The sequence below is a fragment of the Pleurodeles waltl genome, chromosome 6, assembly GCF_031143425.1.
Source record: "Pleurodeles waltl isolate 20211129_DDA chromosome 6, aPleWal1.hap1.20221129, whole genome shotgun sequence".
Lineage (NCBI taxonomy): Eukaryota > Metazoa > Chordata > Amphibia > Caudata > Salamandridae > Pleurodeles > Pleurodeles waltl.
Window position 1 is genome coordinate 569,849,552 of NC_090445.1, and position 13,926 is coordinate 569,863,477.

Genomic DNA, 13,926 nt, shown 5'->3' on the forward strand with positions numbered 1-13,926 from the left:
ATAGGCGTTACATGGCTTGGGAGGGTAGCCTCCCCAAGTCACTGGTATGCTTTGAAGGGCACATTTGGTGGTCACCTTGCATAAACCGGTTTGTACTAGTCCAGGGACCCCTGGTCCCTGCTCTAGCACGAAACTGGACAAAGGAAAGGGGAGTGACCACTCCCCTGTCCATCACCACCCCAGGGGTGGTGCCCAGAGCTCCTGTAGGTGGACACTTGATTCTGACATCTTGAATCCTAAGTGGGCAGAGGCCCCTGAGAGAATGTGAGTGGTCAGGTAAGGTAGGTGACATCACAACCCCTTCCTAATAGGTGGTCATCTTGCTAGATGACCAGTCCCCCTTCCTGGGCTATTTAAGGTCTCCGTCTTGGGTGGGTCCTCAGAGTTGGCATGCAAGATTCCAGCATGACTCCTCTGCTATGTTTACTTCATCATCTAGCCACTGGAACCGCAACTGGACTCTACAGGAACCAACAATCTGCAACTCCAGCAACGACTCTGCTTTGCAACATTGTTTCTCCGGCTCCTTCCATCAACTGCCACTTTCCCCAGATGTGCATCCTCTGAGGTCGACGAGACTCCAGCCTGCACCAAGAAGTAAGAAGGAATCTCCCTTGAGGTGAAGGAGTCACTCCCCTGCATCTGCAGGCACCAACTGCAACGACGACCGTCTGCGTGGATCTACTCTTCTCCAGAACTGCATGGATCCTGCATCACAGGTGGTGGTCTGGAGTGATCCCCTTGGTCCTCTCTGTCAGCTATCCAACTTGGGAGACGGTAAGCCCTTGCCTCTCCTTGCAGGACAATACCCCTGTGCACCAAGACTCTTGCAGCTAGCAAGGCTTGTTTGCTCCTCTTCCAAGGGATCTTCAAGCTCTGTGTAGCTCTGGCCCCCAGCACTTCTTCCTGCAAAGCACAGTCTCCTGCCTGCTGCTCCAGCAACATGGGACTGCTGATTGGGCCTCACTGCGACTGCTGTGCCTGCTGCCAGTGGGTTCCCTGTGGGGGCTTCATTCTTTTCCTGTAACTCTCCTGACTGCTGGGGGTCACCCGGACTCCCCTCCTTGGGTCAAGTCCCTTGGACCTTGTTGGTCCTTTTCAGCCTTGCAAAACTTCCTCTCCAGCTCTTGCATTTGGCAAGGCTTGTTGGTGGATTTCCAACACCACTTGCTTCACTCCTGGACTCCTCTGCATCTCCGGTGGTGCAATCCTGGCCTTCTTCATCCACAGTCAACCTGATCCTGCATCCACAGAAAGGTGGGTAGTGGCTCCTGCCACAACCGGACATTCCAACACAAACTGGACTTGGTCCCCTTCCTTTGCAGGTCCTCTTCTGTCAGGATCCACCTTTGGGTTCTTCCAGTCTTGGTTGGGTCTCGCATAATCCTTTCCCAAAGTCCTCCTGTTGGTTTTGGGGAGAACCAAGTACCTTTCCTCTCCTGGTTGCTGGGGGTCACTCTGGCACTCACCTCTTGGGGTTCCTAGTTCCTTTAGCTCCCTTCTACTGATTACACATCCCTGGGTGGGGGACTGCCTTTCACATTCCACTTTCTTAGTATATGGTTTGGCGCTCACCTAGGACTTTCACTGTTTACCTATACTTTTGCTAATGCTTATTGCTTTCTGTGCTCTTTACTGATTGCTAACGTGTATATATTAGTGTGTTTACTTACCTCCAGTAAGGGGATTGCCTATTCACTATTCTAGTATTTGTGTTACAATAATAAAGTACCTTTATTTTTGTAACATTGTGTGGTTCTTTCATGTGTGAAAATGCTGTGTGATGATAGTGGTATTGCATAAGCTTTGCTTGTCTCCTAGATAGGTCATGGCTACTCATCCACAGCTACGTCCAGAGAGCACTGGCTTCCTAGACACTGCCTACACCACACTAAAAGGATATATCTGGACCTGGTATAAGGTGATAACACCATAGGTACTGACCAAACACCAGGCCACCTTCCTACAGAAGGGTTGGAAGGTCGATGCAAAAGAACACATTATTCTCCATCTATCTCTTATCAGACTCCTGACTACAAACCTATTAGAACATTAGAATGTTGAACTCTCCATGGGAGACAGTGGAGTGCTCCGGGCTACTAATGGCTGGTAAAAGCCTTAAGCATCAAATTCCAATGTTTGTCTTTCACAGCTGTTGCTGTGAACAAAGGCCTCACATAGCCAGAGAGGACTTTCAAAGCCCTCTCCCATGGTATAGGAGAGAATACCTTTATCAGCCCTTATAGCAGGAAGCAGCAAACTAGTATGTGTTTCATTCCTTAGCTAACCTATTGCTCTCCTCTTCCGTGAGAGCGAGGGTAAACTCTGTTGTTTGACAACGTTGTTTAAAATAATGCAAACTCAGGCTCTTTATCCCTACTTACTCTCTCCTCACACCGCTAGCCAGCAACTGCAGTGCCTTACTGAATAATCAAACTGACAAGCTTGCCCATTGTATCCTAATGATCATAACACAACACTCCACTGCCTCACAGCATCCACATTGCCTTGCAGCTTCCTTATGTTGCTAACGAACACCTCCACACACCAAGCATGCCGACAGGGTTTTACATTGTTCATGCATGTGAATGCTTTACACCATTTTCAGGACCCAGAAGAAAAGAAAATTGTCTCCGAACTGCTAGAAACAGAGCGAGCCTACGTGAGCCGCCTCCACCTTCTGGACCAGGTTAGTGGTGTTGGATACTGCTGCTGTGTGAGTATCTAGGATTTGTCTTACCTGAGGGATAGATCTCCCATTAAAGGCTGAAGGTTTTAAGTTCTTTATAAATGAATGTCACCAACCTGACCAACTCCAAGTCTGTAGCCTTTCACATGGCAAGACTGATATTCCCCATGAGGTGGGAAGGATAGGAATACAAAGAAGAAGATTGGTGTAAAAATTATGTCAGAATATATATGTATTTATGTGTGCTGTGGTAATTCCAATAGGCTGTAAATCTGTGCCTTTACACACAATTTATTTGAGAAACTGTGCTTAAAATGTCACCATTAGCTTTCTTATTGGCTAGTTTCACTTGTCTGGCCTTGAAGCATGGGGATATTTCACAAATATCCCTTTACAACTGCCTGTAAAGCATATTTTAGCCATTTTCCTTGGCGAGTGGTAATGTAAAATGCACAGTTTAACTGCACTATTTTGATAACGTTATCAGGAGACAATGTTACATAATTCCCCGTGGGGCCCCAGGTTTGCTCACTTCAATCACTTGCTTGATGCAGTTGTACATAACATATACATCTCAACTGATTCAGAGTCCATCAGCACAACTTGTTTCATCTTGTATTCTCTGATCATACCACTTCTGATATAAATTTGAGACAAAGGGTCTGATTTAAAGTTTCGTAGAGGGGTTACTCCGTCTCAGATGTGACACATATCCTGTCTTCTGTTTTACAAGTGCTATTGGATAAAAAGCACTTGTGATACAGAGGACGAGGTACCTGACATGCTTGTGAAGGAGTAAACCACATGATTGTGTAAATAAAGTATGATCTTCATTTGATGGGCAAAGTCTGATGGCTCACAAATCACTTGAAAATGTGAGGCTGAAAACTTCAAAATCATTGGGTGATTAAATAGGTACACAACCAATATCTTTGGACAGTTACAGGTTTACAGCCCAAATATCACTAGGAGCAGTTGCTTTTTCAATAGCATTGGGTGTTTGGAGGCTGGCATCTGCAATATTTTTAAATGTTTGAGAGCTCTTGATTATGTTAACATTGAAGGATGAAAGATGATGGCTTTGAAATTGGGAAATGATGATCAAGGCGACAATGTCAATATTACTGAATGATGAAGGGCTGGAGAGTTTAAAATCATTGAATGATTGAAGGCTGATGGCCTAGGTATAACTTGATGATTAAGGGTTGAATGCCTGCTATCATTGGCTGATTGATTGATGAGACCTCTGCAAGCAATGTGCGAATCTAGGCTGACATAATTGACACTATTGGATTAATAAACTCTGAAGGTTTTGATAGCTGTAGTTGGAGAGTAACCTCCATTTTTTTCACAGAGCAATGTTAATGATCCATTTGATTCTCTGTTTCTTCACCTTTATATTCAAATAATGTTTTGCAGCTATACTTTTCAGAGCTACTGACAGAAGCCCAAACCAAGAAGACATTTCCAGAAGATGTGGTGAAGCTTATTTTCTCCAACATCGCTTCTATTCACCAGTTCCATGAGCTCTTCTTCCTGCCAGAGATTGAACAGCGACTTGGTGGATGGTGAGGCATTAGGAAGCAGGAGACAGTAATAAAACATTCTGCAGAAAAAGGCATAGATTTTCCTATAACATATGGGTCATTTAGAATTTTACTCCTCTCTTATTGTTGACCTACTCTTGAAATATTGAAAAAAGCTGTGAAAGAGCTCATGAAATTATGCATATCAAACATCTTTTGTTTTTCATGGCCATAGCAAGTCATCTATCCAGATTCCAGATCCGGTCTTGAACACAACCATTTTCCTATAGCAGTTAGCCTGAACCTACATTTGTCATCATTGACCTTATTCAGGAAATGTTAGAGGTGTTCAGAGTTGTTTAACATGTTAATGAAAGAGAGGGTTCCTTTAAACTATAAAAACAAATGACTACTTTAATAATACAGAGGTTTTAAATGGCACATCAGCTCATCGATTCAAATCCACACAGATATTATTAATTCTTGATAATATGATTCTGAGTCCAGTGTTGCATACAGTGATTTGGATTTTATTCACTTTTGAGGACCAATCATTGGTAGACTTGTTTCTAATTGAATACCCAACTTCTCCTCTGAAAGAAAACAGAGGGTACTAACACTGTTAGTTTGGGTAGAGCTGATACTGCACAGGCTGGCTATAAATACACAAAAACGGTAAAGTGATGATACAAGAGAGCCACAGAAATACTTATAGCCTATGATCACTTTTTCACCCAGCTCATGACCTGTGCCTCACAGATTGAAAGCCTACTGGCCTTTCAATCTGTATCCATTTACCAATGGCAGGTGAATTCCAGCTCCTACAGTGCTTTCTACAGGCCATCTACCTACAGACCGCTCTCTACTTTTATTAGTCGCAGCCACTTCTCTTGGCCTCTTAGCCCTCTTTATCACCTGCCTCTATTGAGTTTCCAGTCACTGTGCAAACTGATTGTTGGCAGTGGTTTGCACCCTGTCCAAGTAGCGACCCTCACTCTAGTCAGGGTAAGGGGCTCACACACCTAAGATAACCCCTGTTCACCCTCTTGGCTCAAGCAGGAAGGTTTATCTCAGAGGCGATGTGTAAATGAATTGTAGCCACAGGCACAGTAACACAATTAAAACTTTCTGTTTTTGAAGTAGGCAAACTTCAAAGAGAAACCTTGTGGTGCACAAGACCCTGCCTTTCCCTGACCTAGTTGAAGACATCCTCCAGGGGGTGGGAGACTGCTTTGTGTAAGGCCAGGCACAGCCCTATTCAGGTGCAAGCGTCAGCTCCTCCCACGCTCTAGCTCAGGAAGACCCATCAGGAAATGCAGGGCACACCTCAGCTCCCTTTGTGTGACTTTCTAGAGTGAATTCACAAGCAGCCCAACTGTCTTCCTGACCCAGACGTGTATTCCAGAGACAGGCAGAGGCACAAAATGGTTAAGCAAGAAAATGCTAAGTTTCTAAAAGTGGCATTTTTTAACCTTCAGTTCAAAAACCAACTTCACCAAAAGATGTATTTTTTAAATTGTGAATTCAGAGACCCCAAACTTCATATCTCTATCCGCTCCCAATGGGAAATTACAGGTAAAAGGTATTTCAAGGCAATCCCCATGTTACCCTATGGGAGAGACAGGTCTTGCAATAGTGAAAACCGAATTCAGCAATATTTCACTAGCAGGACTTGTAAAACACACCAGCGCATGTTCTACCTTTTAATACACTTTGCCCTGCCCATGGGGCTGCCTAGGGCCTACCTTACGAGTGACTTACATGTAGTAAAAGTGAAGGTTTGGGCCTGGCAAGTGGGCACACTTGTCAGGGAGAAATTGCAGTTTAAAACTGCACAACCAGCCACTGCAGTAGCAGGCCTGAGATATGTTTACAGGCCAACTTGTGGCTGGCACAATCAGTGCTGCAGGTTCACTAGTAGCACTTGGTTTACAGGCCCTGGGCACATATGGTGCACTATGCTGGGGGCTTACTAGTAAATCAAATATGCTAGTCATGGATAAACTAATCACCAATACAATTTAGACAGAGAGCATTTGCCCTTTAGCACTGGTCAGCAGTGGGAAAGTGCCCATAGTCCTAAAACCAGCAAAACAAAATACAGTACAGGATCAAAAACAGGAGGTCAGAACGAAAAAGGCAGGGGAAACGATGTCAAGAACTGACAGGTCTGACACTGGTCCACTTTGTAACCCACACAATCACAATTGGAGAGGGGGTGGCAGACAAAAGCCACTGTACATCTTCTCTTGAAAAACTATAACCACAACAAAGTGTTGTGGCTCTCAGGTGACTCCTGTAATACCTTCTGTTTAGAGGTGTATTCCAAAACATTATTTGGATGGGCTAGTGATTTGTAGGGCCACATGAAAGAATACTTTTTCTGGAAGAGTTAGCCTCACACACTGATCGTGTCATGCTTCATCATCGGCAAGAGCAAGAGAAATACCCTCCACATCTGATAGAAAGGGCAAATAAGAGAGCTCTTATTAACAATATAGATCAACTTCCTCAGACTTTTGTGAAAGAAAAAGATGACAGATTATTATGTGTCACTACTTTCAGTACACTCTCCAATGTCTTCCAAAAAATCATGAATAATAACTAAGGAATTTTGGAGTCTGGTGGCTTAAACTTCAAAAAACCTGTGTACCCATTTAGACAGGCTAAGAAGATGAAGGATATCTTACTACACACATGCCAGAGTAAACATGAAGGTGTTTCTAATGAAACCACTCTTTGGAACCTACACCTTCTTAAGTGCCACTCTCCATGCTGTAGATGTAGCGTTTGTCCCTTAACTAAGAAAACCAAAGAGGTAGACCTTGGTTTAGGATCTCCATGACAACTTAAAAACTTCACAAATTGCAACTCTACTAATGTAGTGTATGTAATTAAGTGTCCCTGTAAACTGATGTACACTGGCATGACAACTAGAAGTGTGCGCACTAGGGTCATGGAACATCGAAGTACCGTCAGATACAGATGTGATGCCACAAAACTCACAAGACATTTCATCAAGAAAGAACATGGTATTAAAGAAATGGAGTGGCTTGTTCTAGAAAACTTGACACCAGCAAGAAAGGATATGATGAAGTCTCTCCCTTTCTTTAAAAAAAGATGAGTTCGTAGACTTTGCACTAATGTGTATGGTGTGAAGGATGATATTCCATGGGGTTGTTTAAGTTGTTGATGATACCACCCCTTAAGGGCTCTTTCTTTCTTCTTACCCCAGGAAGGTTTACGCTATTGTACATGACCTCCCACAGTTTTTGTGGCCCTGGGGGCGCGTGACTAAGACTAAGGTGACTCCCTTAAGTACGTATGATGCCCCCCTTGGCTAATGATTGAATTACTATGTATACATACATATCTGCCATAGTCTTTTTGTCCCCACAACCTCGTAGAACCTTGGTTTATGGAGGTTATTTTCAAGTATAAAGCATGTGTGAATATACCTGGGCAGCTTGCCCTTATTTTTTTGTATACAACTATAATTTCCACCAAGCATTGTCGCTCGCGAGATCCGAAGAGGAGGTCATAGGACTTGTGAACAGGTCCAAATAACCCCCCAAAGCACACCTCCCCTTCTTTTCTCCCTTAGCACCATAGAGAATAGCCACTCAAGATGCACTTTTTTACAAAAAAAGCCTCACTGCCACCATAATTGTATTGGAACTTTGATTTACAGAGGTTTTTTTGTCAAGGACTGTAGCTTTTGCACATATGCCTGGGCTGTCTGCCTCCATTTCTCTACATACAACTACAATTTCTAGCAAGCATTGTCACCTGCGAGACGCGACGAGCCACACCTCACTACAGAGAGTAGCCACTCGAGATGCATATTTTTTCAAAAAGCCTCACTGCCCTTGTAATTTATTAGAACTTGATTTACAGTGGTCCTTTTTAAATTATAATAGCATTTGCGCATATGCCTGGGCTGCTCACCCCTTATTTACTACTACAATTCCCAGCAAGCATTGTCGCCCATGTGAAGTGACAAGCCGCGCCTCCAATGAGCTTGATATCCCGCCTGCTACACAAGCCTCCAGCATTTGCAGCTGTGAGACAGGAGAATTGCTTGTAGGTTCACCTGCATGGTGTCTTCTTGACGAAGTAAGTCTGGGCTGGAGAAACTGCACAGACCCCAGGGCAGTATCTGAGCAGCAGTCCAAGCTGCTCAGACCAATCCTGATGCTGCTCTCATGCTAGGTTTAGCACGAGAGCAGCACCAGGATTGCTGGGGAGCCTGTGCTGGTGTCCCAGTGAATGCTGGGACACCAGAAGAACAGAGAAGCAAGGCCGCGGTGACCGGAACTGGTACGTTTTTTAAATTATTTTTTTTATTCCTGTTATGATGTTCATTGCGTTGTCTCTTTTAGCTTTGTTAAGAGAGGGTTCTATAGTTAGAATCGGTAATAGAGAAGAATTGCGTGGAAGATCGCGTACTTATGGTACGAGTGGATGAATCTGATGTGGGAAGGGACGCAAGACCGAAGAGCACATTTTCTGTTATGGACAAGAATGTAGAATTGATGGTACATTCAGGTTTGTTGTATACCATTTTCCCAAAGTCAATGTGGTTAGAGAATTGGCCTGAAGTGTCCTTGTTGCCCAAAGATATTAATCCCAGGGGGTATCAGGGCGCGAGAATCAATGTGTTAGGATATTTTTTGTCATCCATCTCTTTTAAGTCAAGGAATATTGAAGGGAAAGTATATGTAGAAGATAGCGGCCCTCCCATATTAGGTTGGGCCCATCAATATGACTAACACATTGTAATTGATCCTCATTCAGTAGAAAAGATGATGATGGTGGATGATGGTAGTGTGGATCAAATTCTGTGTGAGGCGAAAGATGTATTTGAAGAGAAGTTAGGTGAATTGAAAGGCTATGTACATAGAATAAAGTTGTGTGAAGGAGCTGTGCCTGTGAAACATAAGGTGATGAGGGTGTAGAAGGCTGGCCTGGCTTGTATTAGGTACCAGAGGTACTTACACCTTGTGCCAGGTCCAGTTATCCCTTATTAATGTAGAAGTGGTGTTTCTTGCAGCTAAGGCTGATAGAAGGTAGCTATAGCAGAGCAGCTTAGGCTGAACTAGGAGACATGTAAAGCTCCTACTATACCACTGGTGTCATAGGCACAATATCATAAGAAAACACAATACACAGTTATACTAAAAATAAAGTTACTTTATTTTTATGACAGTATGCCAAAAGTATCTCAGTGAGTACGCTCAGTATGAGGATGACAAATATACACAAGATATATGTACACATTGCCAAAATTATGCAGTAATAGCAAAAGGAGGTAATGCAAGCAGTGTAAAGTTACAATAGATTGGAATAGGAGCACATAGGTATAGGGGCTACACAAACCATATACTCCAAAAGTGGAATGCGAACCACGAATGGACCCCAAACCTATGTGAGCTTGTAGAGGGTCGCTGGGACTGTAAGAAAACAGTGAGGGTTAGAAAAATTGCCCACCCCAAGACCCTGTAAGGTAGGTGTAAAGTGCACCTACAACCCCCAGAGAGCACAGAGGTCGTGATAGGGGGATTCTGCAAGGAAAACCAACACCAGCAATGCAACAACAGTGGATTTCCGGACCTGAGTACCTGTAAGACAAGGGGACCAAGTCCAAGAGTCGCGCCAGTGTCGAGAGTGGGCAGGAGCCCAGGAAATGCCAGCTGAGGGTGCAAGAAAGATGCCACCGGATGGAAGAGGCTTGGTGTTTTGCAAGAACGAAGAGGACTAGGAACTTCCCCTTTGGAGGACGGATGTCCCACGTTGTGAAGAAGCTTGCAGAGGTGTTCCCACGCAGAAAGACCGCAAACAAGCCTTGCTAGCTGCAAGGGTCGCGGTTAGGGTTTTTGGATGCTGCTGTGGCCCAGGAGGGACCAGGATGTCGCCACTTGGATGAGGAGACAGAGGGGCACCCAGCAAGTCAGGGAGCCCTCACAAAAGCAGACAGCACCCGCAGAAGTACCGGCTCAGGCACTTAGAAGAGGAGTGAACCGGAGCCCACCCGAAGTCAGAAAAGGGAGTCCCACGACGCCGGAGGACAACTCAGAAGGTTGTGCACTGCAGGTTAGAGTGTCGGGGACTCAGGCTTGGTTGTGCATGAAGGAAATCCTGGAAGAGTGCACAGGAGCCGGAGCAGCTGAAAATCACGCGGTACCCAGCAATGCAGTTGAGCATGGGGAGGCAAGGACTTACTTCCACCCAACTTTGACTGAAGAGTCACTGGACTGTGGGAGTCACTTGGACAGAGTTGCTGAGTTCCAGGGACCACGCTCGTTGTGCTGAGAGGGGACCCAGACGACCAGTGATGCAGTCTTTTGTTGCCTGCGGTTGCAGGGGGAAGATTCCGTCGACCCACAGGAGATTTCTTCAGAGCTCCTGGTGCAGAAAGGTGGCAGGCTACCCCCAGAGCATGCACCACCAGAAAACAGTCGAGAAAGCCGGCAGGATGAAGTGATACAAGGTTGCAGTAGTCGTCTTTGCTACTTTGTTGCGGCTTTGCAGGCGTCCTGAGCAGTCAGCGGTCAATCCTTTGGCAGAAGGTGAAGAGGGAGATGCAGGGGAACTCTGGTGAGCTCTTGCATTCGGTATCTGAAGAATTCCCCAAAGCAGAGACCCTAAATAGCCAGAAAAGGAGGTTTGGCTACCTAGGAAGGAGGATTGGCTACTAAGAGAGGTAAGAGCCTATCAGAAGAAGTCTCTGACATCACCTGCTGGCACTGGCCACTCAGAGCAGTCCAGTGTGCCAGCAACACCTCTGTTTCCAAGATGGCAGAGGTCTGGGGCACACTGGAGGAGCTCTGGGCACCTCCCCTGGGAGGTGCAGGTCAGGGGAGTGGTCACTCCCCTTTCCCTTGTCCAGTTTCACACCAGAGCAGGGCTGGGGGATCCCTAAACCGGTGTAGACTGGCTTCTGCAGAGATGGACAGCATCTGTGCCCATCAAAGCATTTTCAGAGACTGGGGGAGGCTACTCCTCCCTAGCCATCACACCTATTTCCAAAGAGAGAGGGTGTCGCACCCTCTCTCAGAGGAAATCCTTTGTTCTGCCTTCCTGGGCCAGGGCAGGAGGGTAGAAACCTGTCTGAGGGGTTGGCAGCAGCTGCAGTGGAGACCCCGGAAAGGCAGTTTGGCAGTACCCGGGTTCTGTGCTAGAGACCCGGGGGATCATGGAATTGTCTCCCCAATGCCAGAATGGCATTGGGGTGACAATTCCATGATCTTAGACATGTTACATGGCCATGTTCGGAGTTACCATTGTGACGCTATACATAGATAGTGACGTATGTATGGTGCACATGTGTAATGGTGTCCCCGCACTCACAAAGTCCGGGGAATTTGCCCTGAACAATGTGGGGGCACCTTGGCTAGTGCCAGGGTGCCCACACACTAAGTAACTTTGCACCCAACCTTCACCAGGTGAAGGTTAGACATATAGGTGACTTATAAGTTACTTAAGTGTAGTGGTAAATGGCTGTGAAATAACGTGGACGTTATTTCACTCAGGCTGCACTGGCAGGCCTGTGTAAGAATTGTCAGATCTCCCTATGGGTGGCAAAAGAAATGCTGCAGCCCATAGGGATCTCCTGGAACCCCAATACCCTGGGTACTTTAGTACCATATACTAGGGAATTATATGGGTGTTCCAGTATGCCAATGTGAATTGGTGAAATTGGTCACTAGCCTGTTAGTGACAATTTGGAAAGCAGAGAGAGCATAACCACTGAGGTTCTGGTTAGCAGAGCCTCAGTGAGACAGTTAGTCATCACACAGGGAACACAAACAGGGCACACACTTATAAGCACTGGGGCCCTGCCTGGCAGGGTCCCAGTGACCCATAGACTAAAACAACATATATACAGTGAAATATGGGGGTAACATGCCAGGCAAGATGGTACTTTCCTACAGAGGGTGAATGTGGTGGTGAGAGCTGAAGTTAAGAAGCTGTTGGACGATATGAAAGAAAATGGTATCAGTGAACCTGTAGAGGCAGCCTCTTGGATCTCTCCAGTGGTCATAACCAGGAAGAATGATGAAAAATGTCGTTTCTGTGTGGACTTACAAAGTTTAAATCAATTTGTTGTGACAGATGTGTTTCCTTTGCCTAATATTATTGAACTCTTGCTATTGCTTAAAGGAGGTAAATATTTTTCAAAGTTGGACCTAAAAAGTGCATATCATCAAATCAAGCTGCATGAAGATTCCAAGGCTCGGACTGTCTTCAGCTGCAAGTGTTTTTCAAAGATCAATGTCGCAAGTGTTCAAAGGGGTACAAAATACGATCTTTTTCCAGGATGATATCCTGATATTTGGCAAACTGTAACTGAACATAATTCAGTTCTCAGAGATGTGTTGTGCAAATTCAGGGAGGCAGGTTTAACTTTGAGAAAGGATAAATGTACATTTCTAGTAGAGGAAATTGAATAGTTGGGTCACACAATCTCTAGTGAAGGGGTTAAACCCAAAGAAGATCTGCTGAAGGCAATTAGATCAGTACCTGTTCCCAATGACAAAGATCAACTACGTTTATTTATGGGTCTCATTAATAATTATAGTAAGTTTGTAGAAAATCTTGCAACGAAAACGGAGAGTCTGAAGAAGTTGTTACGCAAAGGTAGTAGTTTCAAATGGGAGCATGACCAACAAGAAGCATTCGATACAGTGAGACTTGATATTTGCAATGCAAGTATTTTGACGCCTTTTGAAACACATCGCAAGACAATCTTAACAGTAGATGCAAGTGTGTTTGGTGTGGGAGCTGTGTTGTCGCAAGTAGCAGGGAAGAGAGAGGTTACTGTAGCTTTCGCTTCACGCTCTTTGACTGTGAATGAACGCAACTAATCTGTGATTGAGCATGAGGCCTTAGCTGCTGCTTGGTCTGTGGAGAATTTTAGAACCTTTTTATGGGGCATAACCTTCACTTTGCACTCTGACCACAAACCATTACTTAAGGGTCTGAGTCCAGATGGAGCGGGTAAGGGTTCTGCCAGATTGGCAAGATTAGCCTCTAGGTTGTAGGAGCACAAATATGTGATTGAGCATATTCCTGGATGGAAGAGTTCCCAAGCTGACTGCCTATCTAGATTGTCCTTGAAGTGGGAAGAGGTCGTAGAAGGTAAGGTGGTCTGTGAAGAGGAGGAAGGTGCAATAGCATGGTTGTCGGATGTAGAAGAATGTGGGGCTGGAGCTTTCAGAGCAAAGGATTGGGAGTGTGTATGGAGAAAGATTTGGTTTTGAGTGAAGTGGTATGGTTGGTTTTAGGAGAGAGAAGGAGGGAGAGTACAGTCAGTGTGGTGGTGCGACCTTATGTAAAGTTGGTTGATGAATTGACTGTGGTGAATAGTAAGCTTTTGATGAGGAATGATAAATTTATTCCACCAGAGGGCATTAAAAGAACATTTTTGCTTTAGCGCATGAAGATCATCTGGGTCAAACTTTAACAAAAAATAGTGGCTGGGTATGGATGATATGATTTCGCAATGGGTAGAAGACTGTGTGGTCTGCAAAGAAAGTGAAAAATTATTAAGGACCAGTGCCACTAGTGTGTGTAGTCGTATAGAGGACCCAGGCTCTTCATGGTGTACAGTCTGTTTAGATTTTATTGGTCCTATCCATTGAATAAAAAAGAACATACGGAATGCTTTAGTCATAGTTGACGCTCATTCTTGGTGGATTATTATCAAAT

At 44.9% G+C, this 13,926-nt stretch overlaps 1 protein-coding gene across 1 annotated transcript in view; it reads left to right on the forward strand.

Annotated features, from left to right (window-relative positions):
- The window catches only part of FGD2 (FYVE, RhoGEF and PH domain containing 2), a 346,991-nt gene that overhangs the window by 86,803 nt on the left and 246,262 nt on the right, over window positions 1-13,926 (forward strand). Inside the window, exons 3-4 of the mRNA XM_069238749.1 lie at window positions 2,609-2,689; window positions 4,109-4,257. Of these exons, the coding sequence (XP_069094850.1) occupies window positions 2,609-2,689; window positions 4,109-4,257 (230 nt within the window). The remainder of the gene's footprint in view (window positions 1-2,608; window positions 2,690-4,108; window positions 4,258-13,926) is intronic.